This window comes from Oryctolagus cuniculus, chromosome 13, assembly GCF_964237555.1.
Source record: "Oryctolagus cuniculus chromosome 13, mOryCun1.1, whole genome shotgun sequence".
NCBI lineage: Eukaryota > Metazoa > Chordata > Mammalia > Lagomorpha > Leporidae > Oryctolagus > Oryctolagus cuniculus.
The window spans coordinates 22,035,724-22,060,467 of record NC_091444.1 but is presented as its reverse complement, the minus strand read 5'-3'; the positions used below and the strand labels follow the sequence as shown (position 1 = coordinate 22,060,467).

Here is a 24,744-nt window from a genome sequence, read left to right as displayed (position 1 = left end):
GCTGAGGGGTGGCGAGGTGCTGAGTCAGCTTAGTGAGGCCCAGGGACGCTGTTGGTGGGGTGGGAGTGGGGGGCTCACACAGCCCCACCCCCATTTATTCCCCACATGAGAAAAGCGAGACTCACAGAAGAGCCGAGAATCGCTCAGAGTCCCTGCTCAGCATCCCCACCCGTAGATGCCCAGAGGACTTTGTCCACTGGTTTACTGGCAATGGGGTAGGGTGACAAAGAAATCATCTGACTTGAGTCCCAGGCCATGCCAGGGTGTCTCAGGCCAGCAGTTCCTGAGGTCGGGAACAAGGCAAGGCCTGCAGCCCAAGAGTCCAGTAATATCTCCTATGGGGCAGGCGCTGTGGCGGGGCAGGGCAGCCCACAGCCCACACCAGCGTGCCCCTGTTCGAATCTTGCCTCCACCTCTGATCCAGATTCCTACCAATGCACACTGGGAGGCAGCGGTTGATGGCTCCAGTACTTGGGTCCAATGCCACCCAGGTGGGAGGTCCAGATGGAATTCCTAGCTGCTGGTGTTGGCCTGGCCTAGCCCTGGAGATTGCAGGCATTTGGAGTGTGAACCAGCAAATGGAAGATGTGTGTGTGTGTGTGTGTGTGTGTGTGTGTGTGTGTGAGAGAGAGAGAGAGAGAGAGAGAGTCTGCCTTTCAAATAAATGAAAACAAACACTTGAAAAATACACGCTCCTGAAAAGCATGAGATGCCTGTCCAAGAAAAAGTGCCAAGGCAAAGGAAGGCCAGGCCTGCGCTTGCCACCAGCCTTGAGGGTGTCTAGAGACACCTTGAACCCCGGTGACCTGTGCTCACACAACACAACATGTTTTCTCAACTCCTGACTTCCGCTGTGGTTTGATGGCATTTTCTTTTTTAGCCTAAGACAAGCTAGCAAACAAGACAGGTTGTCATTTCCTCATTTGCAAGCCTTGTTCCTCAACGAGGCCAGAGATCTCCTGGAGGCCCCGCTCTGTGGAGGACTCCGGGCGAGCAGCGGGTCTCTCTCTGCTCTCCAGCGCCTCTTGGATGGGATCCTGCCCGGGAAGGAGCCATGGACTTCCGCCTCTGGCTGCTTTGCTTCCTGCCAGGTAAGTACTTGGGGAAGCACCTGAGACTCCCCGGGAGGCTGCAACTGACCACAGGCAACCACCAGCTCAGATGTTTCTGGACAGATTCAGATGCAACCTGGAACCGGGGCAGGACAAGGTTGGGAGCCTCCCTCTCCCCCTCTCTACTCCAGACGGTTCTCCTAGGCGCGCCAGGTGTTAACTCCTGGGCTGCAGGCGTCACCTGTCCTGCACAGTGCAGCCCACTCTTAGGGATGGAAAGGCAGGTACCTCCAAGGTTCTTTCCTTGCACCTCCACATCCTCAAACCTGAGTTTCTAAGGCGCCACTCTCAGGCAAGACTCTCTCCCCCTTTCAGTGGCTAGCACCCAGTTGCCGAATCCCGCATCTCGGCTTCCAGCTGTCATGGGGCACCCCGACTTCAACAGCATCCCCTCCCAGCACCTGAACTGCAGCACCACAACACTTTCTCTCAAATTCCTCCTTTCTCACCATCTGAACCGACTGTGTGTCTGCCCTGTCTCTGACATTAGCCACGGATGCCAGGAGGCCTCTTGACCACCTGCCCCGGCTTTGATTCACCTCACAACTGACTCACAATCTGCCCGTTTCTTAACTATCCCTCCCACGCCTCCAACTCAGCCTGCGTGCAACTCCTGATGAGTCTTCCTAAGGCTCCATGCTGATCATAGGATTCCCCTTACCCAGAACCTTCCACGGCTCCCAGCACCCACAGAGCTAATCGCACACACTTTGGACTGCCCTTTGACCCACCCAGCCTATCACACCCCCGCACTCTCCCAACCTGCAGCCAGCCTGGACTCACCCTAGGACAGGCGCCGTGCACCCCTGCCACCCGGCCCGTGCTTGCTGTGTGGCCTCCAAGAGCAGCAGCACCCCTGCTCTCACCTGCACCTTTTATGGGTCCTTCAATGTTCCTCTCAAATTCCATCTTCCTCTCGTAGACTTTCTGAGCCTCCTCTTCCGAACTCCAGTCACCGATCGCGTTCTGTCTCGGGCCGTGGCTCGGCATGTGTCCATCTCACTTGGTTTATGAAATGATGTCGCTCGCGCCTTAAAATGGTTGCTCTTCATTAGCTTTCCGTGTGGTATCTTGAGTGTGGAAGAAACGCAAATATTTGTGGCATTCGGGATGGAAAAGTGCTAACAGTCCAAAGGAACAATGCTTTACTGGTGGGGAGAGACCAGCCCCTGGGGGCGGCACAAGGTGGAGGGCTAAGCAGCCCAAGGCCTGATAAGGAACAGGGCAGGGGTGGTGGGAGAGGAAGACCCTCAGGGGAGAGGTGTCCCTACATAGTGCCACCTCAGTCTCTCCTGAGCAGGGTCACCATCCCAGCTGGGCCCCTTCCTTCTCCAGTGATGCCCGACCCCCCGGGGGGGTGAGTTCTCAGGCCCACGGGAATGCGTCCACCCCATGCCTACATCCACAGTCCCTCAGCTCGAACTGCAGTTTGCTGTCCGGAAGACTCTGGATGCAGTTTCAAAGCTTCTATCCCGGTCTCCTTATTGAGGTTGACGCCGACGCTTGTAAAAGGGGCACAGGTGACCCTTCGGGGAGGGGTGGATGTGTGTGTACACGCATGCTGCAGACCCAGTGTGTGTGTCCCCCTGTCCCCGTGTGGGGCAGGCAAGCATCAGGGCTGAAAGGAGAAGAAAGATGGCAGGAGATGGGGGCAGGAAGCCTGCAGAGCCGTGTTTTGGACTGGACATCCATGGAGTGTGTGGATTTGTCAAGATAGGAGAACTTTTTTTTTTTTTACAGGCAGAGTGGACAGTGAGAGAGAAAGAGAGACAGAGAGAAAGGTCCCCCCTCTGCCGTTGGTTCACCCTCCAATGGCCGCCACGGCCATCGAGCTGCGGCCGGCGCACTGCGCTGATCCATCTGAAGCCAGGAGCCAGGTGCTTCCTCCTGGTCTCCCATGCGGGTGCAGGACCCAAGGACTTGGGCCATCCTCCACTGCCCTCCCGGGCCACAGCAGAGAGCTGGACTGGAAGAGGGGCGACCCGGACAGAATCCGGCACCCCGACCGGGACTAGAATACAGTGTGCCGGCGCTGCAGGCGGAGGATTAGCCTATTGAGCCACAGTGCCAGCCAAAATAGGAGAACTTTTTAAAGGATAGGGAAATACAATTGCATTCAATAATTTATTTGCTTGATTTATTATGCATTTTTTAATTTTTTAAATTTATTTGACAGATAGAGCTAGACAGTGTGAGAGAGAGAGAGAGAGAGAGAGAAAGAAAGGTCTTCCTTCCATTGGTTCACCCCCAAAATGGCTGTTATGGCCGGCGCTATGCAGATCCGAAGCCAGGAGCCAGGTGCTTCCTCCTGGTCTCCTGTGCGGGTGCAGGGCCATCCTCCACTGCCTTCCCGGGCCACAGCAGAGAACTGGCCTGGAAGAGGAGCAAATGGGACTAGAATCCAGCGCCCATATGGGATGCCGGTGCTGCAGGCGGAGGATTAACCAAGTGAGCCATGGCGCCAGCCTTGTATTTTCATTTTGTTCAAAAGGTAGACAGACACAGAGTAATCTCCCATCTGCTGGTGTACCCCCCAAAATGTCCATAACAGCCCAGCCCAAGTCGGGATCCCAGACGTAATCCAGGTCTCCCACACTGAAGGCAGGGGTCCAAGTACTCAAGCCATCATTGGCTGCCTTTCCAAGCGCACAGTAGCAGCAAGCAGAATTAGAGGCAGGGGAGCCAGCACTCAACCCCGCACTCCAGCGTGGGATGTAGGCGTCCCGAGCGGCATCCTAACCACGGGCCAAGACTCCTCCTGGGTTACAACTTTAAAAGGCTCTGATACATGATATTTGGGCCTTCATTTTCACTCCTCTCCCAGGTCTCAAAATGTTGGGATGAGCCTGCTCCCCAGGCATGATCCCCCACTGACTGCTCCCCAGACCCTATATGGAGTTCCATTGCAAAGCAAGGAGGTAACACAGCGTGTGGGCTTTCAAGTCTTTTTTGTCTTGACCTACAACGATAACACATGCACACACACACACACACACACACACGCAGCCCTAAGATGTAGTCTTGATTCTGTAATACAAGGATAGGTGTTGGCCACCACAGTTGGATGGAGACTAGTCCTATTTTCTGAACTGGGAAGAGTGTTCAAGGAACTGTTGTGTGTTGTGAGTTCGCCATACATTTTAGGTACGCGAGTGACAACGTCCAAGAGGAAAAGCTGGTCTCTGGGATAGATACAAATTCATGTTTAGGTGATGTCTACCAAAATTTGGCACTAAAAGCCACCAGAGTCAAAAAGCTAGCAAGGGGAGAAGGGGGAGAGAACCACGACTGGGCCTACGCCTCTCCCAGCTGGGGAGAAGGACAGGGAAGGAGCACCAACGGCTGATATGGTGTCTCAGAAGCAGGAGGGGACAGTGTGAACTTGATTTCGCACCCGGGAAACGACACAGAACCGGGGTCTCAGGTGGAAGGGAGGCCAAAGGTCCACTGAAGGGTCTTCAAAGATGGGTGATGGGAGTACACAGGGCAGGGGCTCACGGCAGTGCCGGGGGAGGAGGGGGACCAACGGTGCAGGCAGAGAAAGGGATCAATGTGGGAGAGAAGTTCTAAGCCAGGTGAGAAGGGCAGGCTCAGGATACTGGTGAAAGAACGACCTTTGATGGGAGGTGGGACTGTCAGTCATTGGACGCACCAATCACTGGGACAGGACAGGAGGTCAGCAGGGCCTGGGCACCTGAGGTTACAGTACACAGAGGAGGAGGCTGTTTCATAACCCTGGGTCCCTTCTGATAAGCAAAACCTTGGCCGGCTGTCCTCTTGCGGAGATGTTGGCCTTATCTGTGTTTGTCAGGTCCCCCTCCTTCTCCCGCTAGGAACCCTGGAGCAGAGCCCATCACCAGTGCGTCCTCAGCCACCCACGGACCTCACCTTACTACAGGGCGGTTTTGTGCCCCCCACCCACTTGCATTTCCAGCCCATCTGTAACGATACCCAGAGCCGCTCTTCAACGCACATATGTCCCCCTAGCTTTACCCCGGAAAATCAAGTCATCATTTTAGAGATTAATGCCGCCTGCTTAGTAGCTTTCTAGAAGAGTAACACGAAATGGATTAGTGCTAGTAAACACCTTCTCCTGGGCCTCCCTTTCTTCCCTGGAATTTCTTGTGCGTGCGGTTATAACTGAGGGTACTTTCCAAAGTTCTTGGGGCCGGCACCGCGGCTCATTAGGCTAATCCTCTACCTGCGGCGCCGGCACACCGGGTTCTAGTCCTGATCGGGGCACCAGATTCTGTCCCAGTTGCCCCTCGTCCAGTCCAGTTCTCTGCTGTGGCCCGGGAATGCAGTGGAGGATGGCCCAAGTGCTTGGGCCCTGCACCCGCATGGGAGACCAGGAGAAGCACCTGGCTCCTGGCTTCGGATCAGCGCGGTGCACTGGCTGCAGTGCGCCGGCCGCGGCTGCCATTAGAGGGTGAACCAACGGCAAAAGGAAGACCTTTCTCTCTGTCTCTCTCTCTCACTGTCCGCTCTGCCTGTCAAAAAAAAAAAAAAAAAAGTTCTTGGGAAAATAGCTTATTTCAGCACAAAAAGGATTTGAAAAAAATGCGTGCAGAGATTTTTCATAATGTGCATTTTCTATGAACTTTTTGAAGACCTCGCACATCCCAGGACTGCAGAAATGCAGGGCACTTGGGACGCCTTCATATGTCCCAGCCCAGACAGATGTAATCCTTTGCCACAGGGTAGCACTAGGTGGACTGCATCTTTGAACATTCCCCTAGATGAATTGTTTTCTCTCTCTTTCTCTGGGGGAGACAGAGAGAGACACAGAGAGATCCTCTTTGCTGATTCGCTCCCCAAATGCCCCCAACAGCCGGGGCTGGATCAAGGCTGGAGCCAGGAGAGCAATGCAGGTCTCCCCCATGGATGGCAGGAACTCAATTATTGGAGCCATCACCACTGCTCCCAGGGTCAGCATTAGACAGGAGCTGGAACTGGGAGTAGAACCCAGGAGGTCCGAGGTGGGACGTGGCTGTCTTAACCTCTAAACACCTGCTCTCTCTGGTTGAAATCTTGGGCAACACTGCCGTCTTAGCATTGCAACCCAGGAGGTTACACTTATGTCCATCTTTTTCTCTTCAAAGTCTTGGCCATAGGTTAAAAAGCTACCAAAAACTCCAAGGAGAGGTTTTTCGATTTTTTTTGTTTTCATTTCTCCTGGACTCTGGTCATTTTCACATCACAAACAATGTCCTTGTTGACAGGAGCTCACTGTACCCGGCAGCTTGCCCTGTGCGTCACACAGCACCCAATTGGTGTTTGCTCAGTGAGGACCCAGCAAGGCAGGGCTGCCCCAGGCGGTCAACCCTGAGCAGACTGAGCTGCCAGAGGTGTCCACACAGGCAATGACCCCCTCTCTGCCCAGGGCACCCGTTTCATAACACCTTGCTCCTGGGGAAGCGCCGCTCACGCCTCCTCTCCGGCCAGATCGGCCTCACCCAGAAACACCCATGCGCTTGCACACGGAGTGTTCAGCTTCCCACATGGGTGCAGGCCCTCCAGACGCTCAGGGCGAGCCCCTCACCCCCTCACCCGGAACATTGTGAACGGGTCACCCTTTCCTTGCCACGTTCCCGTCGTGAGACTAGCTGGGTTTTTCGTGTGAAAGTTTCCATGTCTGGTCTCGAGTTTCGGGCAGGCCCCTCTGCCTCTCCCTCCCCCGTCAGCACCCCTGCCCTCTTAGACCTCGGCGCTTGCCGTGACAGCCACCGATGCCCCTCCCATGATCCTTTCTGGCTCTTGACCCTGCTCCGCGTTCTCCCTTCCACTGGACGTCCACAGGCAGAGGCCGGAAGTCCCTCCTCTCTTCTAAAGATTCCCTTGGCGCTCTTTTGGACTGAAGTCTTCGGAGTTGCTTTTTTTTTTTTTTTGACAGGCAGAGTTAGACAGTGAGAGAGAGAGAGAGACAGAGAGAAAAGTCTTCCTTTTTCCGTTGGTTCACCCCCCCAAGTGGCTGCTATGGCCGGCCCGCTGCGCTGATCCGAAGCCAGGAGCCAGGTGCTTCTCCTGGTCTCCCATGGGGTGCAGGGCCCAAGCGCTTGGGCCATCTTCCACTGCACTCCCGGGCCACAGCAGAGAGCTGGACTGAAAGAGGGGCAACTGGGACAGAATCCGGTGCCCTGACCGGGACTAGAACCCAGTGTGCCGGCGCCGCAAGGCAGAGGATTAGCCTAGTGAGCCGTGGCGCCAGCCCAGAGTTGCTCTTAGCACATGCTCTGTAGCTTAATCTCAGGAAGTCTGAGGACTCTCTTCTGCCCAGGTCACAACTTCCATACCACACTTCTCCCAGAAAGTCCCTCTGAGACTGACTGCACCATCCCTCTGCAAAGCCTGGGTCAGGCACCATCCCTGATCCATTCCCACAAGGATGCCTGTGCTTTTTCCATTCTGATCTTGATCATGAACTTTGTGACACTGTGCTATCGTGGTTGTCTACTGTGCCACTCACTGGACCATTCATTCTGGGAGGGAGGGACACCAGCTATCTTACTAAGATATGAAAAGCAGTCAATGAACACTTGGTGAGTGATTTAATAAACAGAGCTGTGCAGTGATGCCTGGACCGCTGGATCCGAGCCAAACAAGCCAGGTGAGAAAACCCGTCTGGGTGTGGCCCTGCTGTGCCTCCCAACACTGCAAGTTGCTGAAAGCATAAACAATGTTTGGAGTCACCGGGCCGTATTCTTTCCCCTTGGAGAGTGTGGTGGCTTTAGCTATATCCTCAGGGTTTGATGTTCGGGTCCCTACACAATTGGGTTTGGCAATGAGGCTGCTGCTGAGGGTTAAGTTAAGGGTTGGGCACGGGGTTAGGGATGCATGGACAACTGGCGTCAGATTGTGAAGAGAAGCTAAGAGGCTGAGAAGCAGACGTCGGGAGAGGGCGGAGGTTAAGGGCTGGCTGACGCCGGGCTCAGTGGAGCAGGGGCTGGATCTGGGAGTGAGTATCCAGCTGGGCAGGGCAAGGCTGGGGATATGGCAAGGCTGCAGTTGAGGATATGGGTTGGGACAGAGCAGGGCTGGGGCTCCCTGTACATTAACTTCCTCTCCCTGCAGTAGCTGGGGCTCTGAAGCCCCTCCCAGAAGTCCAGCTGGAGGCCGAGCTGGGTGGATCCGTGACCATCAAGTGTCCACTTCCTGAAGTCGAAGGGAGGATGTACCTGTGCCGGCAGATGGCTGAGTCTCGAGCATGTGCTACCGTGGTATCCAACCACTACACCAAGGATGAATACAAGAGCCGCGTCACTCTGACGCAGCGCTCAGAAAAGCATCAGTTCCTGGTGAAGATGACCGAGCTGACCGAAAGGGACAGCGGAATCTATGCCTGCGGAGTGGGTATTAACACAGACCGCGGCAAGACCAAGAAAGTCGCCCTCAACGTCCACAGCGGTAGGTGCCCCGGCTGCGCGGAGCCTTGGCCCGCCCAGAAAGCATTTCTAAGCGGGAAGATCGGGGCAACCGTCTAAGTGCCACAGTCCCCGGGCTCTCAGTCCAGTAAGAACTGGGGTCCACACGGGTGAAACTGCAGGCTCCATTAGCTTCACACTCCAGGATTTTCTAGAAGGTCGTAAGTGTCCCATGTAACTGTGCCGAGAGAAACATCAGGGATGCGTGCACAGCAAAGACACAGTCATTCATAGGCCAAACACACTGCTTTAAGGGCTCGTCCTGGGTTTCCCCCGCACCCTGCCTTCCTCCTCTTTCCCACTGATGCCCACACACACGCAGCCGGGATGCCACAGCCACCTCTGATGACCAGGGCTGGGAGAAACAGGGGCATGATGAACAGGGCTGGAGAAAGAATATTTCCTTCCGGGAAAACCCCGCCTACATCCTTTTCTGCTTCTCTCGGTGGACACTGCCCTCCTTCCCCTCACTGCCATCCACCCTGGCTGGGTCAGCAGCCGCTTCCCCAGGCCCCTGTCTCCCCCTAGGGATCACCCCCGTCTTCCTCTCGCCTCCAGCAGAGTATGAGCCATTCTGGGAAGAGGAGCCGACAACCAAGCCTCCAAAGTGGCTTTATAGACTTCCCCACCTGCAGATGCCTCACGGGTTCCGGATGCCTGTACCTGGCAGTTCTTTCAGATTAACACCCAAAGGTCAGTCTGCCACCGTGGGAGTGGGAGATGCGTGTCACTGCGAAAATGGAGGGTGGGGTATGTGTTCCGTTCACAGCATGGCTGGCAGAGCAGAGATGATTCGCAGCCGTGGACTGCCCTGCCTTAGGAGCCGGTACAGGGCTGCGATCTGCCTTCCATATCCTTCAAGCCTACCCTAGGGCCGAACAGCGAGCCCTGGTTGTAGAACTTACACATCACCACCAGGGGGCACCACAACGAAGGAAGTGCGAGCTCCATTCACAAAACCTACCTCTTTTTTATGAATGACTGCAAGAAACCAAGACCAGGCAGACGGTTCCCAGCTGGAGGATGCTTTGTCTTTGCTTCCCAAAGCGCTGACTTCTACCTGCTGTTCCCTGGCGATTTTAACAACTCTATTTTTTTTCTTCAGTAAAACGAGTAATGATCATACTGACAATACCTTTTCATTTTGGTGCCATTTTCCAATTTTAAACGCATTTGACACGTTCTATTTCCATCACACCCTCACATACATTTGGGGAGGTAGCCAGATTACACTAGGAGACCCTACTGGGAACTAAGGGGATGCTGTAACCTAGAAGATCATATAGCCAGGGTTGTGACAGATCAGGGAGGATAAAGCCCCCAAATACAGCACAAGGCAGACTGGGATCAGAACTATAAGCAAGGTTTTTCTCCCTGCTCAGAGGAGTGCAAATTCTGCCTAGGAAGTCAGAGAAGGCTTCCTGGAGGAAGTGGTATTTGCAGCAAATATAGAAAGAATTGGCTGGGTACAGATAGGAAGCATTTCAGACCACAGGTGGTCTGGGTAAAGGGAAGAGTGCACTGGGGAAGAAGGTGGTGACCCAATCCTGCTGGGCCCAGAGCCGCAGCAGGTACACAACAGCAGTTCCCCTCGCATCTCCGCAGTAACCACACCGGCTCAGAGCACCGAGGCCCCTGCAGCCCACCGGCCCTCCCCGACCACCGCACCCGCTCGCCAACCTCGAGTTTCCAGAGCGTTCTCCGGAGCAGCCGCCAGGCCCCCCACCCTCCCGCCGTCCGCCTCAAAGTTCTCGGCTCAGGGGGGGCCGCTCAGGCCCTGGACGGCCAGCTACAGCCGCCACACCCGGCTGCACAGGCAGAGGTAAGAGGCCTCCTCCAGCCTGGCCCGGCGGGAACCAGGCGAAGCAGCTGCCGCTCAGAGACCCACGCATCTCCCTAAGCGCCCGCTGTAGAGCCCCTCCCTGGCTTCTCTCGACGACGCCCCCGCGGAATACCCTGCCTGGGCGGGCGCACTGCTCATGCATGCACTTCCCCAGGCTCCCGCCCCACCCTGAAGAGAGAGGGGGGACCCAGGGCGTTCAGTCACTCAGAGGATCCGATTCTGTTTTGATGGGGAAGAACCAAACAAGGAAAAAATTAAAATGGACTGCTAGCATCACTTTCGCCCACTTAGTATCGTTTTTTCAATGTGGCTACTAGGAAGTTTACTGCTACCTGTGAGGCTCCCCGTACTTACGGAAGTTCTGTAATACACCACGAGGGGGCAGCAGGATCGCAGACGCCAAAGAAAACCTAGCCTACTCGGAGAGACTTTGCCTAAGCGAAGACCACACACGGTAGTAAGGAAGGGGCCTCCGACGTCAATGAAGTTCTGTAGGTGGGGAAACTGAGGCCACGAGCACTAAGGGGCTTCAAAGAGAACCAGTGAGTGTTAGCTCAGTCAATCACCGACCTGCCCGCAGAGGCAGCGCCGAGTGCACCTGGCCAGCACCTTCCTGGCCCTGCTGCGTGCGCGGGGCACCCGCCGTCCCCAGGGCGTGAAAAGACCGAGCCACGCATCACCGCGGTCTCTAGAGATGCCAAGTCTGGCGAGGACAGGGGCTGCCCCTGGCACACACGCAAGGACCGGGACCTCAGGGCGCATGGCGCCGGCTTCCCACGGGGGAGCGGGGTGGGGGAGACAGGATTCCAGCGCCCTCCCCGCAGAGGGCCCGCTGCGGGAAACTCCCGCGCTCCCGCCCACGGAGGTGCCTGGAGCATCCAGGCCTCGCTATCCGCGGCTCCAGTCCGTCCCGCGGAGCTGCGCGGGCAGCGGCTCCGTGCGCCCGCGTAAGGGAGATAAGATCCGCGGCCAGGAAGGCGCAGAACCCAAATCCGCACCCGTTTCCCGCCTCCACAGCCAAGTCTCTGCGGGAAGAGGACAGGGTTTTAAGCCCCCCACCCCCCAGGGGCCACGCCTCCGAGTGTCCTCCCGAAACACGGGTCCCGCCGCCGACCTCCTCTTCCTCCCTTCCCCCCGCAGGGCCCTCAGCCACGAGCCGCCGTCCGGCACGGGGGACCAGGGCCTCCACATCCTCATCCCCAGCGGCCTGGCCTTTCTCCTGCTAGCCCTGTTGGGGCTGGTGGTGAGGAGGGCCCTGGAGAGGCGGAAGGGTGAGCTGGGGGCCCGGGCGCGGGCTGGGCTGGGCGGGGGTCCCCGGGCCTTCGGCGCCGCGCGAGCCCAGCCGGGGAGCGCGGGAGACGACCCCAGCTCCTCACGCCTGCTCCTCTCTCCTCTCCTCTCCTCTGCTCCCGCTGCGGCCCGGCCGCGAAGCCTTCTCCAGGCGGGTCCGCAGGCTGGCCGTGAGGATGCGCGCCCGCGACGCGGCCCGACGGCCCCGCGCGCAGCGGTCCCGCACCTCGCCGCGGCCGCGCTCGCAGAACGTCTACAGCGCCTGCCCGCGCCGCGCTCAGGGGCCGGACGCTGCGGGTAAGCAGCCGGGCGGGCGGGGCGCCGCGACCCGGGGCGCGGGGTCAGCGGCTCCTCCCCGGGCGCGCTGCCCGCTCTCACCGCGACCCTTCCGTTCCTCTTAGGGGCACCGGACGCCCTGCTCGAGGAGCCGGCAGCCTCGGGACCGCCCACCCCGCCGCAGGTAAGTTCCGCCCCTCCCTGATGGGCCACCGCGGCCCCGCAGGTGCAGGGGAGCGGGTCCCCGCTTTTCCAGCAGCTCCTGGCGCCTGGGCCGAGGCGCGTTCTGTGGGCCTCCCGACAGGGTGCGGGCGTCTGCCGCTGACTCCCCGGGACCTGTCGCGGGGTTGTGGGCGCGGCCTGGCTCGGCGATGCATGGGTGCTGGCTGCCCGTGGCTCAGCAGAGTGACAGCCGTAACTGCCATTCCTGGAAGGGCTTGCACGGGGGTGGAAGCCACGCGGTCTCACCTTGACTGCGAGAGAACGTTCCAGCAACCTCTCCAAGGCCAGGATAACCTGGCCCAGGGAGGAGTCCCTGGGCCGAGCTCCGGGAAGCCGCCTCACCATTCATCTCCCTGTCCCCAAGCTGAGAAGAGAAGGCATTTTCTCTGAAGTGGCCCGCAGTGGCTAAGAGGCTGCCTACCCCAGGGAGCCGGGAAAAACAGTGTTGTCAGGAAAGTGCCCACTGCACTAATGCAACAGACTCAAGAGCCCGGACCCAAGACATGGCAGGACAGTGGCCTCTCAAGGGAATGCTAGGGGCAGAGGGACCGGCGCAGGGGGCCTATGCCACCCGGCCTTGCAGGCACCCGCTCCCTGTCCGCCGTCCCCTGGTTGGTGCCAGGCCCAGGGTGGGTACGGAGTCACCAGCACACGCGCACACGCCCGTGCAGGGAGGGGACCGTGACCTGAGGCTCCGCACGTCGCCGCCATCCTTGGCCCTACCTTAGTCCTGTAGCCGCCCCTACCTTCCAGGGCGGCTGGACCGTTCTGCCCGTTGCTAAGGAGACGGTGGCACCCAGCAGTGAGGAGCAGCACCGCCCAGGTGCCTTGAGCTTGCCCTGAGCCACTGCCCCTGGGCGAGGTCACTGCAGCCTAGGGAAGCCTGGCAGTGCCTGTCCACCCTGCCCCTCCCAGCAGCCTCCTCTCTGGAACTGCCCTGGGACCACACAGACCCCGCACTGAGCTTGCCCCTTGCTCACTGCACTCACCCTGCTTCCCTACTTGACACTCCCACTCCCGTGGGACTCCTGGGCAGCAAGGTGCACGTGCTTACTGAGGGAACCGTGCAGTATGTCCATTCTCTAGGTCACGGGCGTTAACCCTGAATGAGGGTCCGTAACAGGCAGTGGAAGGTGCATTTGCGGGGCGAGCCGCTGCTGCTTCCCTCTGTCAAAGCACCGTGCGTTGCCATTCCTCTCGGGGAGTGCTTCCTGAGTACCTGCGGCACTGCCGTGGACTTCCAGTGCTGAGACTTCTCGGGGCACGGTCATTGTGCTATGTGGGGGTCATCGGCACAGCCTTGTACCCCAGGATCGGACCATCGTGGCGTTAGGTGATCCCGACACTTCCAGCACTGCTGTGCCCACGTGGCCGCCTCCCCTTCCACACCCAGCCCATTTCTGGAACGCACGGCCAGGCCCAGCCACGGCCGGCCCAGCCCTGGCAGAGGGGCAGGAGGTGACTCACGCATCTTCAGAATCCCTTCCTAGGAAGAGGCATGTTTACCCCAGCCGTCATGTCACCTTGTCCCCACGGCTATCCCCCTCTGGCAGCTGGGTCATCTCCAGGCCCCGTGCTTGGGTGATGATTGTAGTCTGAGGCATTTCCTGCCCACGTTAGGTCCAAGGGTTTCCCAGCCATCCGGGGTGAGGCACCACCCTAAATATCCCCAGGACTGGCTCACCTGCGGGAGCTCAGCCACCTCTGTGCCTCTGCAACCAAGACCAGGTTCCTCGTGTCCCAGTGTGAGAGACACCCAAGTCACCCCATGCTGATCCAGTGACGCCTCTTTGGTTGTGCCCAGGTGCCTGAAACTCCCTGGCTCCAAGCTGCCACTCTGCAGACCAGCTGTGAATATGTGACCATCTGTCACCAGCCTGCTGCCAAGATGGAGGACCCTGATTCAGACGACTACGTCAATATTCCCTACCTGACTCACCTCCCCAGCTGTGCCCCGGGGCCCGGGGCCTGGTGCTAATGAGCCTTATCTGTCTGCTGATCTTCTGCACCTGCTCCCTGTGTTCTTGGAACCCGGGTCACCTCCCATGCCCCCTCTCTGGGTGCCCTGAGCGTGGCCCTGCTCCCAGCTCCTCTTGCATACCTTTGCACCCAGCCGAGGAGAAGGGCAGGCAGGGGCGTGGGGGCGTGGGCCGGAAGTGGAAGGCCGAGTGGGAATCTGCTTTGCACCTGGCTCTTTAACCTACATTTGATCTTCTGTCATTTACATTTCAAACTGGTGCCCTTCATCCACCCCCAGTGCCCTGGCCCTGCACTTATAAAATGATGTGTTCTCCAGCCCTGCGGTTCTGTCGTGTGTCCCTGCCTTCTTTGTTCCTCTCAATCCGAAGACAGGCCCAAAGTCCAGTTTATTAAGCAGTCACCGAGTGCCAGCCCCTGCCCCACTGTGTGGAAGGGCGGTGGGGAAGATTAAAGGCAAGCCCAGAACGCTGGCCCTGGCTGCCTCTGTGGAACTGGGAGCTCATGAATCATTGCAACTCTGGTTGCAACCCAGGCAGCAGTTAAAGCTGTGATCAATCCAGGATCCACTGGGCAGACGGTGTGCAGCATCCCAAGGAACCTTCCAGGCCTGTCCCTGGAATCATGGATTGTGACAGCCCTGTGGCCATCATGTGCAGTGCCCATGGCGAGGACAGCAGAGGAAGGGACATTCACGTGACATGACACAGAGGAGGGAGGAGGGCTCCTTGTCTGGGCATTCGGAGCAGGGGGATTACTCCAGCCAGCTCTGGAGAACCTCCACCTCCCCGAGGCTTTGATCAGATGGGAAAGGAGACTGAAGCTCAGCCATGTTTGCTCTGAGTTGTGTTCTTTCCGTGCCCAGAACAGGCCCGACTCCAGGTCATGGGCCGGATCCCCTCCGGGGCGGCCTCTCACCCTCAGCTGCCCATCCCTTGTCCCGCTCTGTGTGCATCAGAGGTGAGGACAAGCAGACCAGGGAGTAGCAGTGGTCAAGGGCAAGGGAACAGCATACAGCCCCCTAACGAGCCCACCATGGAGTGTAGCACAGGGTGAACGTGGCCCCCAGGAGTCCACCGTGCAGAGGAGAACATGAGCTCCTTCCCCGCTGGGACACGGGCCAGTGTGTGTGTCCCTAAGGCTATCGCAGTCATGTGTGGAGGGAGAGAGCTGGGGATGGAGTTTGGATTCTCTTGTCATACCTTATAGAATGGTGCTATAGCTGGCGCCGTGGCTCAATAGGCTAATCCTCCGCCTTGCGGCGCAGCACACTGGGTTCTAGTCCCGGTTGCCCCTCTTCCAGGCCAGCTCTCTGCTGTGGCCCGGGAGTGCAGTGGAGGATGGCCCAAGTGCTTGGGCCCTGCACCTGCATGGGAGACCAGGAGAAGCACCTGGCTCCTGGCTTCAGATCAGCACGATGCGTCAGCCGCAGCAGCCATTGAAGGGTGAACCAACGGCAAAAAGGAAGACCTTTCTCTCTGTCTCTCTCTCACTGTCCACTCTGTCAAAAAAAAAAAAAAAAAAAGAATGGCGCTATAATTTCCATCCTTCTTTTCCCAAACTGGACAACTTGAGCATCCCGGAAAACACTGAGCGGTGTATGGAGGGGAGGTGATGTCTCCTCACTCCTCCACTCCTGCCTTCAAATTGCCCAGCTCAGGTGCCCAGGAAACCCTCCCGCAGGGAAAGTCCCTGAGAGAGAAGTCACCTTGTAGGAAAATCAAATCGCATTGGAACTGGAAAATTAGCAGAGTCTATGGGGCTTATGCAAAGCGTGTGCCCAGTGAGGAGCGTGCACCTGCGCTCCTGCTAAGTCAGGCTCGGGAGTGGCGGCCTCACCTGCAGTCACTTCTGCTTTAGGTCCCTGCAGCAGCTCCGCGTGACGCTTCAGCAAGGCTTCGAGCTCTCAGCGCCTGGTCTCACCTGTCTGAATGCTCCCCGGGACAGCAGAAAACACCTGTTCCCACTCTCACTCGTTTTCCCACTGGATAACAGAAAAGATAGAAAGTTGTGCCCTGTGTAAGTTGGGAGCAGAGGCCAAGACTGAGCCTTGTGTCCTCGAGGTGATCAGTGGCAAATTCCTAGCATATGCCTGGGGCTCCCTCCTTCAGTCCAGGGAGGAGTGACTGTCCCCACTTCACAGGGAATGAGACGGAAGCCCAGGGAACTTAAATGCATCACCAGGCGCACCTAGCTATGGGGAGGATCCACAGGGCCCACCCTTGATTCAAAATAGAGCTAAACTTGAACTCAGAACTCCAGTGTCCAGGAGTCAGGAGTAAAAGCCAGGCCCCGGGAAGAGGCGTGCACCATTCTCAAAGCCCAGAATGTCCCGTGTTCTACTCTCGATGGCTTGATGGTGACATAAGGTTGTTGGCCAGAGCAGAGAAGGACTTCAGGATCCTGAACTCACTGTTTTATTGGGGTTACTTTATGAAAACTGTATTCAAATAGAACTGCAGCAGAGTGTGGATGAGACAACAGCTCTCCGTGTCCTGGGGAGGGAGGTCTGGGCCCTCCTGGAGGAACCCACCTGGCACTTCCGGGCAGATGAGCACAGAGAGGCGGGGGCTTCTAGGAGAAGATGGTGCTTGGTAGGTTCAAAGTGGCCTTCAGGGACCAGGCGGAGCAGCCCCTGCTTCATAGGAGGAACCCAGGCCCGGAGAGGGAGGTGACCCACCTGGGTCACATGGCTGCTCAGTGGCAGGCCCAGGCCTGCTCCCAGCACTCCTGACTCCCCATCCAGCTAATAGTCTCTTTCTTCCACACCACAGCCTCTCTAGTAGCTGTGAGGAAGTGATGGGCCCTGAAAAGCACTTGAACTTGCACCTGGTGGTTGACAGTTGGCAGGAAAATGACTGGGAGATGAAAGAAAAAGAGCAGAAACTAACGGCCTCACACACAGAAATTATACTCCAGCCTCCTGGCACTTCTGAAGCTCAGTGCAGGGATCAGGGCTCAGTGCAGGGATCCGGGCTCAGTGCAGGGATCAAGGCTCAGTACCTTTGTGCTCACTGCCTGGATAAAGGATGAGAAGATGATAATCGATGAGATAAAAGGATGGGAATGGAAGAGGGTGGGTGCACTTGGTAGATGCCCTTTGGGCCCATACAGCTAAAGAGAGAAAAATTGGCAGCAACTCTGGGTAAATGTGAGAAAATGTCTTGCCAGGCTGAGTCCCATGCCCACCATGGTACCCCGCCACTGCCCTGCCACTGCCAGTCTTGTCTAGGCCCAGCCCAGGGCAGAAGTAAAGGGATCCCATCACCCTCCCTAAGACCACCCCCACCCCACCAGGTAGACCAGCGTCAGGGGGTGAGGGTGGGGGTGGGGAGCCATCCTTCCCCAGGGTCTGACTTCCAAGACATTCTACAGTCTCCCTCTGCAGCGTGATGCTGTCCTGAGCTTGCTCTGGGAACACAAGGAAAAGCCTCCAGGTCAGGGATCAGCGTGGGCACACTCGCAGGTGTGTGCCGCTCCCCCAGCTCCTGAATCCACCCAGTCTGTGAGATGTCAAGGGTCAGAGAGACCAAAGGAGGAGCCAAAGGGACTGTGCTGGCCTGGGACCTAAGCCCGGGCCCCCAGAAGCCATAGACTCCCAAGAGGGCTCAGAGCCTTGACACATCCTGGATGAGGGCCCTGGGCCCACTAAGGGCAGGGTTTTGCCTCCATAGTTCCCGTGGTAAGAAGAGGTGTGGGAGGACCCAGCTGCCTCTTACCCTGGAGTGTCTCATTCCAGTCCTTGAACTTGGAGCCAGAGTCTGCCCAGGACGAAGCCTGATGATGCCAGCTGTGTTCTTCATTTCCCTTGGGCTCTGTTTATCTTGCTGGAGACTGACCATATCTTTTTTTTTTTAAGATTTATTCATTTATTTGAAAGGCAAAGTTACACAGATAGAGAAGAAGAGGCAGAGAGAGAGGTCTTCTTCCATCCGCTGGTTCACTCCCCAGATGACCACAACGGCCGGAGCTGTGCCAATCCAAAGCCAGGAGCCAGGAGCTTCTTCCAGGTCTCCCACATGGGTGCAGGGGACCAAGCACTTGGGCCATCTTCTACTGCTTTCCCAGGCCATAGCAGAGAGCTGGATCGGAAGTGGAACAACTGGGACTTGAACCGATGTCCATATGGGATGCCGGGACTGCAGGCAGCGGCTTTATCTGCTATTCCACGGCACCAGCCCAACCACATTCCTTTGATCCTCATGTGTCAAAACGGGGCTGGGGGAGCCTTCTGACCTCCCCCGGTATGAGAGGGAAGGAAGTGGGGCTGGTGTTGCGGCGCAGTGGGGGATGCCCGTGCATCCCATGTCAGAGCGCTGTCCTGGCTGCTCTGCCTCACACCCAGCTCCCAGCGAGTGTGCCTGGGAAGGCAGCAGACGACGGCCCAAGTATTGGGGCCCCCACTACCTACGTCGGGGACCAGGATGGAGTTACTGGCTCCTAGCTTTGGCCCAGCCCCACCCTGGTCATTGCAGCCTTTTGGGGGGAGTGCCCCAGCAGATGGAAGATCTTTGTCTCTGTCTCTCCCTCTCTCTCTGTCACTCTGCTTTTCAAATAAATCAATCTCTAAAATAGGGCTTAAGTTACTAGAAAGCAGGAAAAGCTGGGAAGAGCTGCAGGACCACAAAATTGTGTCCTCCCACCTCACAGCCTGGGCCCAGGGTCACACTCCGCTGGGGCAGGGGCGGGGGGGGGGGGTCCGCGGCAGGGCCCAGTCGGAATTCTGGGCCCCCCTCCCTGGCTCCTGGCTCCAGAAAAGCAGCATCAGACAGGGAGCTGGAGGAGGGGCCTCCATGTGCATTTCAGAGCCCAGCTGTGGCCACGGGAGGGCCCAGAACCGTGCTCCTGGGTCTGCCCAGGCCAGCTGCAGGAGCACACAGAGGGCTCCGGGCCAGCACGTGGCGGGAACTGTGGCCCGGGGTGGCGCCGAGGCCCTTCTACCCCGCAGCTTCTCTCCATCTCTCCATCTGCCCGCCCCACGCACACACCCAACACCTCCTGCCGTCTCCCTTACGGTGCTCACTCAGCTCTGAGAGGCTAGTCAGAATTTGTCCAGGGACAGTGGGGAGATCGTGGGCGTGGGGCTGGGGGAGGTTCCTAACGTGTGAAGCAATGTGTGTGGGGCGCCCAGGCTCCGGAGGGCGCAGAGCCCCACCAGCCGCCAGCACACCACGCAGGTCTCCTGCTCGTGCCCAGGGGGCGCTGTCCCGGAGCCCAGCGGTTCATCCCGGCCCACAGGGCGGGGCACACACTCACTGGCCCCTCAGTTGAGGGATCCAGGGATCGGCTCACTCGGTCTCCAAGAACTCCCTTTTCAAAGCACTGTGCCGGAAGGAGGGATTCGGAGCCCCAGTGAATCACCTCGCAAACCTGCCCGTGAAGTGCCTGGTGGGGCGTGGCTGGGGGCCGGCTGTGGCTGGCGGGGCGGAGGTCCTGTCTCCAAGCCAAGGCTTCCGGACAATCACAGGAAAAACAGCCACAAGAGACAGGCAGCTCTGGAAACTACACTGCCTCCCCAGAGCCAGGCCCCTCCTGCCCCAGCCTGCAGAATGTCCCCTGTGGGTCCCGTGGCATTGTGCAGGGTGGGGAAAGGAGAGTCGCAAAGTCACCCAGGAAGGTGCAGCTGACGACCTGGGGCCCATTCTGGAAGGAGCCAGATCCCATTCTCAGGCGGTGATCGGGGTCCATCTCCTAAAATAGCGCCCCCCCCAACCTGATCCATCTTTACAGCTACAAGGAGCCTTCCAGGTCCCCGGCCTCTGCTCCAGTGGAGGGGTGCTGGTCTCTCTCAGGCACTGACATCTCCCCCTGTGCCCTGGTTGTCCTTGTCACCAGGCTGTGAACTCCCCAGGGACCAACTCAGTTTTACCCATCTCAGAATTCCCCTCCGAACCTGGGACAAGCAGAAGCTTAGTCAGCATTCACTGGACAAGTGAATTTCCTGTGACTGCAAAGACTCCCTCCCTTTCCTAGCAAGCAACTGTTAAAACCCTAGGAATCTCCAAAATGACAAATGTCTTTTTTATGCTAATGAGCTGACCCAAGGGATGGGTTCCTGCTTGCCAATGGAACCGACCAGGTGATTGGGTGGAATGTTCAGCTCCCAGCCCTTCACCCTGGAGAGCTCCCCTGGGAGCGCCTGGAGGTGCCTGGAGGGTGGGGCACCCAGAAGAGAGAATGGAAGCTCTGCGCCCCTGACCCATCACCTTGCCCTGTGTCCCTCTTCCATCTGGCTCTCCCTAGATCATATCCTTTCATAAGAAGCAGGTAATGTAGACAGTGCACTGTCGTCCTGAGTTCTGTGAGCCATTCTGGAATGTGATGGGTGAGAGAGGGGTGCTGTGGGAACCCCCAGTTTGCAGCAGGAGGGTCAGAAGCACAGATGGCGACTTGGACTTGAAAATAGTGTCTGAATTGGGGGGCATCGCATGGCCCTGAGGCCTGCAGGGCCGGCGTTGTCTCCAGGCAGACACCGGGTGGGTTCCACTAAGAACCGGAGAATTGCTTGGGGCAGAAAAGAAAAGCCTCACACATTTGGTGGCCAGAAGAACCGGTGTGAGTGGAGTCATTTCAATACTGCTGCCTAATTAGACTGGCCCCAAATCCACCTATGAACCAGGTCAACTAGCATCCCGGGCCGCTTGCTCAGAGGTCTCTGGCAAGCACACCCCCTCCCGCACCTGGAGTGGCTTCGAAGGTGCACCACATGTAGCAATAAACATCCATGAAGTCATGGTGATAACATGACAGAACCCCAGGGAAATGCTGTCTGTGACTGGGCCAGCCCAGGAGAGGGTTCCAGGCTGAAGAACGTCTCAGTCTTGTCCCTGCTGCTGCACCTGCTAGAATGCACCTGGCCTCCTTCTGTCCAAGGGAAGACGACCCCTATTTCATCTCCCTTGCAGACTCGGTTTGGAGATTCTAATAAATGCATCTTCATCCTCAGCCCCCTAATGAGGAAACTTCTCCCCTCCCTTCACTCACCCACGTTGCTCTTCTTTTCCAGTTTTGCCACTTGTATTTATTTATTGTCAGTTACTTGAAAGGCAGAGACAAACAGGGAGCGAGCCTCCATCCACTGGCTTAAAAGCCCACATCAGGAGCCAGGCCAGGCTGAAGCCAGGAGCTCCTGGCTGGGTCTCCCTCCGGGTCTCCCTCCGGGTCTCCATCATCTGCTCCCTACCAGGGCGCACATCTGGAACCAGATGCGAAGCCAGAACTCTGACCCAGGCATGCCGACACGGGATGCAGGCGCCCAAGGCTGCGTTCCAACTGCTGCCCCAGATGCACAACATCATTGTGCTTTTGTAAAGCATCTGCTTCCACGGCCGCCCATCCCCGCTGCCCGACACAAAGCCTTCTGCCTGTTAGTGTTCATTAAACATGGTTGTTCATAAATCAGTTCTTCAAAATGAGGGAAATGGAGTGCCCTTAAAGGAGCGAGGGAGGGGATGATTAAATTCCTTCTACTTCTGTGTGAGCCTCTGCTGGTTATTTCTATCCATGAAAGCCCTTGGAATGGAATGCTATTCCACCACTAAAAATAATTTACATTCACACTCTTTTAAAAGCTTTTATAATATTTTTGGCTTTAAAAAATCAAGTTACGGGTGGCACATGCTGTAAGATTTCATTTTGTTAAAAAATAACATGGGCGGGGCCGGTGCTGTGGCTTGGCGGGTTAGCGCCCTGGCCTGAAGCGCTGGCATCCCATATAGGCACCGATTCTAGTCCCAGCTGCTCCTCTTCTGATCCAGCTCTCTGCTATGGCCTGGGAAAGCAGTAGAAGATGGCCCAAGTCTTTGGGCCTCTGCACCCGCATAGGAGACCTGGAAGAAGCTCCTGGCTCCTGGCTTCGTATTGGTGCAGCTCTGGCTGTTGCGGCCAATTGGAGAGTGAACCATTGGATGGAAGACCTCTCTGTCTCTCTTTCTCTCTCTCTCTCTCTCCCTCTCTTCTCTCTGTGTAACTCTGACTTTCAAATAAATACATAAATCTTTTAAAAAAAAATAACATGGCCACATTTTGAAAATGATCAACAGATACAGAAATATTAACAGGATTATCTTCCAGTGGCGAGATAATTTGCCTTCTCTAGCACTTAGGTCTGTGTTTCCCAAGTTTGAGACAGCGTGCGAGGCTTTCTGAAAGTTCTCTAAATGTAAATACATCATCCGTTTCACCACGGCCTGCTGCGAACTGGTGAAATTCCCTGGCGCACCCTGCACGCTCCCTGAGATCTGGTTCATTGGCCTCGGCGGCTTCCTCCTCCTCCCACGCCCCCACAGAGCAGGCTGCTGGCTAGAAGCCCTCAGTCCCACCTGCTCCTCTGGTTGTCAGGATCTGGATACCCTCGCCCCCTGCTGACCGCTCACCACTCTCTGCTGCCTTGACCCGGAAACACAGGCTGTGCTGTTGACTGTCCAGGACAGATTGCACACATGCATGAGGGTGTATAAGTATGTGTGGATCTCGTCAAGAGGGCTTATGTTGAAAGATTCCAGGGCTTATTTTAGAATGATTCCAGGCTGGGCAGACTTTTCATCATTGAGTTATTTTGTATAGCTCACATAAAGACTCAGCAAACACCTACTACTTTGCAGAGAGAGATTGAGGTTGCATTAAAATTTTTACCCATTCATCAAGGTCTCTCTCTTGAAGTCATTCCGCAAAGCTATAAGGAATTCCAGTCAACACCTGAACATTTGGAGCTCTTTTTTTTAAAAGATTTATTTTATTTATTTGAAAGACAGAGTTACAGAGAGAGGTAGAGACAGAGAGGTCTTCCATCCGCTGGTTCACTCCCCAGATGGCAGTAATGGCCAGAGCTGTGCTGATCCAAAGCCAGGAGTCAGAAGGTTCTTCCGGGTCTCCCACACGGGTGCAGGGGACCAAGCGCTTGGGCCATCTACTGCTTTCCCAGGCCATAGCAGAGACCTGGATCGGAAGAGGAGCAGCTGGGACTAGAACCAGCGCCCATATGGGATGCCGGCGATTCAGGCCAGGGCTTTAAACGGCTGTGCCACAGAGCCAGCCCCAGAGCTCTTTTCTCTGTAGCATTTCATCTTCTCTCAGTCTCTTTGCTCTCAGGATCCCAACAATCTAGGGGACGAAGCCTTAGCTCTGGACTGAGATCTTAGACAAAAGACAAAGGGCAGCACTTGATGGATCTTCTCACACTGCCCACCCCAGCATGGCAGGTTGTTGAACAAATAAATACTGAATAAAGCACCCAACATGGAAAGTGCCCAAATAGTTTGAAATCTGTGTTTTCCCGGGTTAATCTCATCACTGGAATCACTATGTCAAATCTGAAAGTCCTCTAGGTTGGGCATCCATCTGAAGCTATGGTAGAAACCACAAGAGCTCCCTCAATTTATAGCTTTCCTCCACTTGGAATGCAGGGGAATTGTATCTCACTGTTCCAGCGACGCTAGGCATGGCCATGGGACCAGTGACCAAGGCAAAGTCACACGTGTCAGTTCCGCTGGACACATTCAAGACCCAGTGCACAGTGCCCGTGTCATCTCATCCCTGGGTGATGAGACAGCATCATAGGTGGCAGCATTCCCTTCAGCCGGGGTCCCTGCGTGTCCATGCTAAGCACAGCGCCCTGGATAGCACCTGCTGGACACGTTAACTAAGTGAGAAATAATTGTTGCTGCAACAAACCACTGAGACAGTAAGGGACTGTTTGCCACCACAGAAAAGCTTAGCCTAAACCTGACTACTACAGGGGTATGTCAGGGGAGAAGGATTTCAGCATTGTGATTTTTTTTTTTTGACAGGCAGAGTGAACAGTGAGAGAGAGAGACAGAGAGAAAGGTCTTCCTTTTCCATTGGTTCACCCTCCAATGGCCGCTGCGGCTGGTGCACCACACTGATCCGAAGCCAGGAGCCAGGTGCTTCTCCTGGTCTCCCATGCTGGTGCAGGGCCTAAGGACTTGGGCCATCCTCCACTGCACTCCCAGCCCACAGCAGAGAGCTGGACAGGAAGAGGAGCAACCGGGACAGAATCCGGCACCCCAACCGGAACTAGAACCCGGTGTGCCAAAGCCGCAGGCGGAGGATTAGCCTATTGAGCCGTGGTGCTGGCCATGATGTTCTTTAAAATGAATTCATGCTCTGCTATAGACAAGGGAATTTTGACTACTGTAAACAATGCTACGGATTGCTGAGACAATGTATTTGGATTCTGCCATAGACAAAGCTGTGATTCTATATGTTTTTATTAATTTTTACAATGTAAACATTTACGTTGTCTACTTATTTGAGAGGCAGAGATAGGTCACTCCCCAAATGCCCACCACATCTGGGACTGAGAGCTGGGAACACAAACCCAGGTCTCCCACGTGGGTGGCAGGAGCCCAATTCCTTGAGCCGTCACCACTGCCTCCCGGGGTCTGCACCAGCGAGGAGCTGCAGGCAGGAGCCAGAGACAGGAGCTGGGATGCAGGTGTCTCCGCTGCGAAGCCGAGCTGGCCCACTCCGTCTGCGCGCTGTCTGGACAGCCCATCTGAGTCACGCGGAGTCCTCAGCTCCATCTTTGGTGGGAAGGACCGCCTGCTGCTTGTGTGCATCGTTTACTCCGCACTCTGCACTC

The 24,744-nt window shown here is 56.7% G+C and overlaps 1 protein-coding gene and 1 long non-coding RNA gene across 4 annotated transcripts; one reads left to right on the top strand and one right to left on the bottom strand.

Moving 5' to 3' along the window:
• Positions 1-677: 677 nt before the first annotated feature.
• FCMR (Fc mu receptor) lies at positions 678-14,461 on the top strand. 3 transcript variants are annotated; one of them, XM_070054950.1, is made up of 8 exons: positions 678-1,091; positions 8,187-8,516; positions 9,092-9,226; positions 10,139-10,355; positions 11,517-11,647; positions 11,808-11,963; positions 12,068-12,126; positions 13,969-14,461. In XM_070054950.1, exons 1-8 carry the CDS (start codon positions 1,055-1,057, stop codon positions 14,140-14,142), a joined length of 1,239 nt encoding a protein of 412 aa, XP_069911051.1. In that variant the 5' UTR covers positions 678-1,054; the 3' UTR covers positions 14,143-14,461. The 3 variants fall into 3 exon arrangements, with proteins under 3 accessions (XP_069911051.1, XP_069911049.1, XP_069911050.1); XM_070054948.1 differs by having other exon boundaries at positions 686-1,091; positions 8,184-8,516; XM_070054949.1 differs by having other exon boundaries at positions 693-1,091; positions 8,184-8,516; positions 9,095-9,226.
• On the bottom strand, positions 7,644-11,521 carry LOC138844861 (uncharacterized). The gene is made up of 2 exons (XR_011381257.1): positions 10,731-11,521; positions 7,644-9,603 (listed from the first exon to the last, which is right to left on the bottom strand). It is a non-coding gene; the product is annotated as an uncharacterized lncRNA (long non-coding RNA).
• Positions 14,462-24,744: the final 10,283 nt, after the last annotated feature.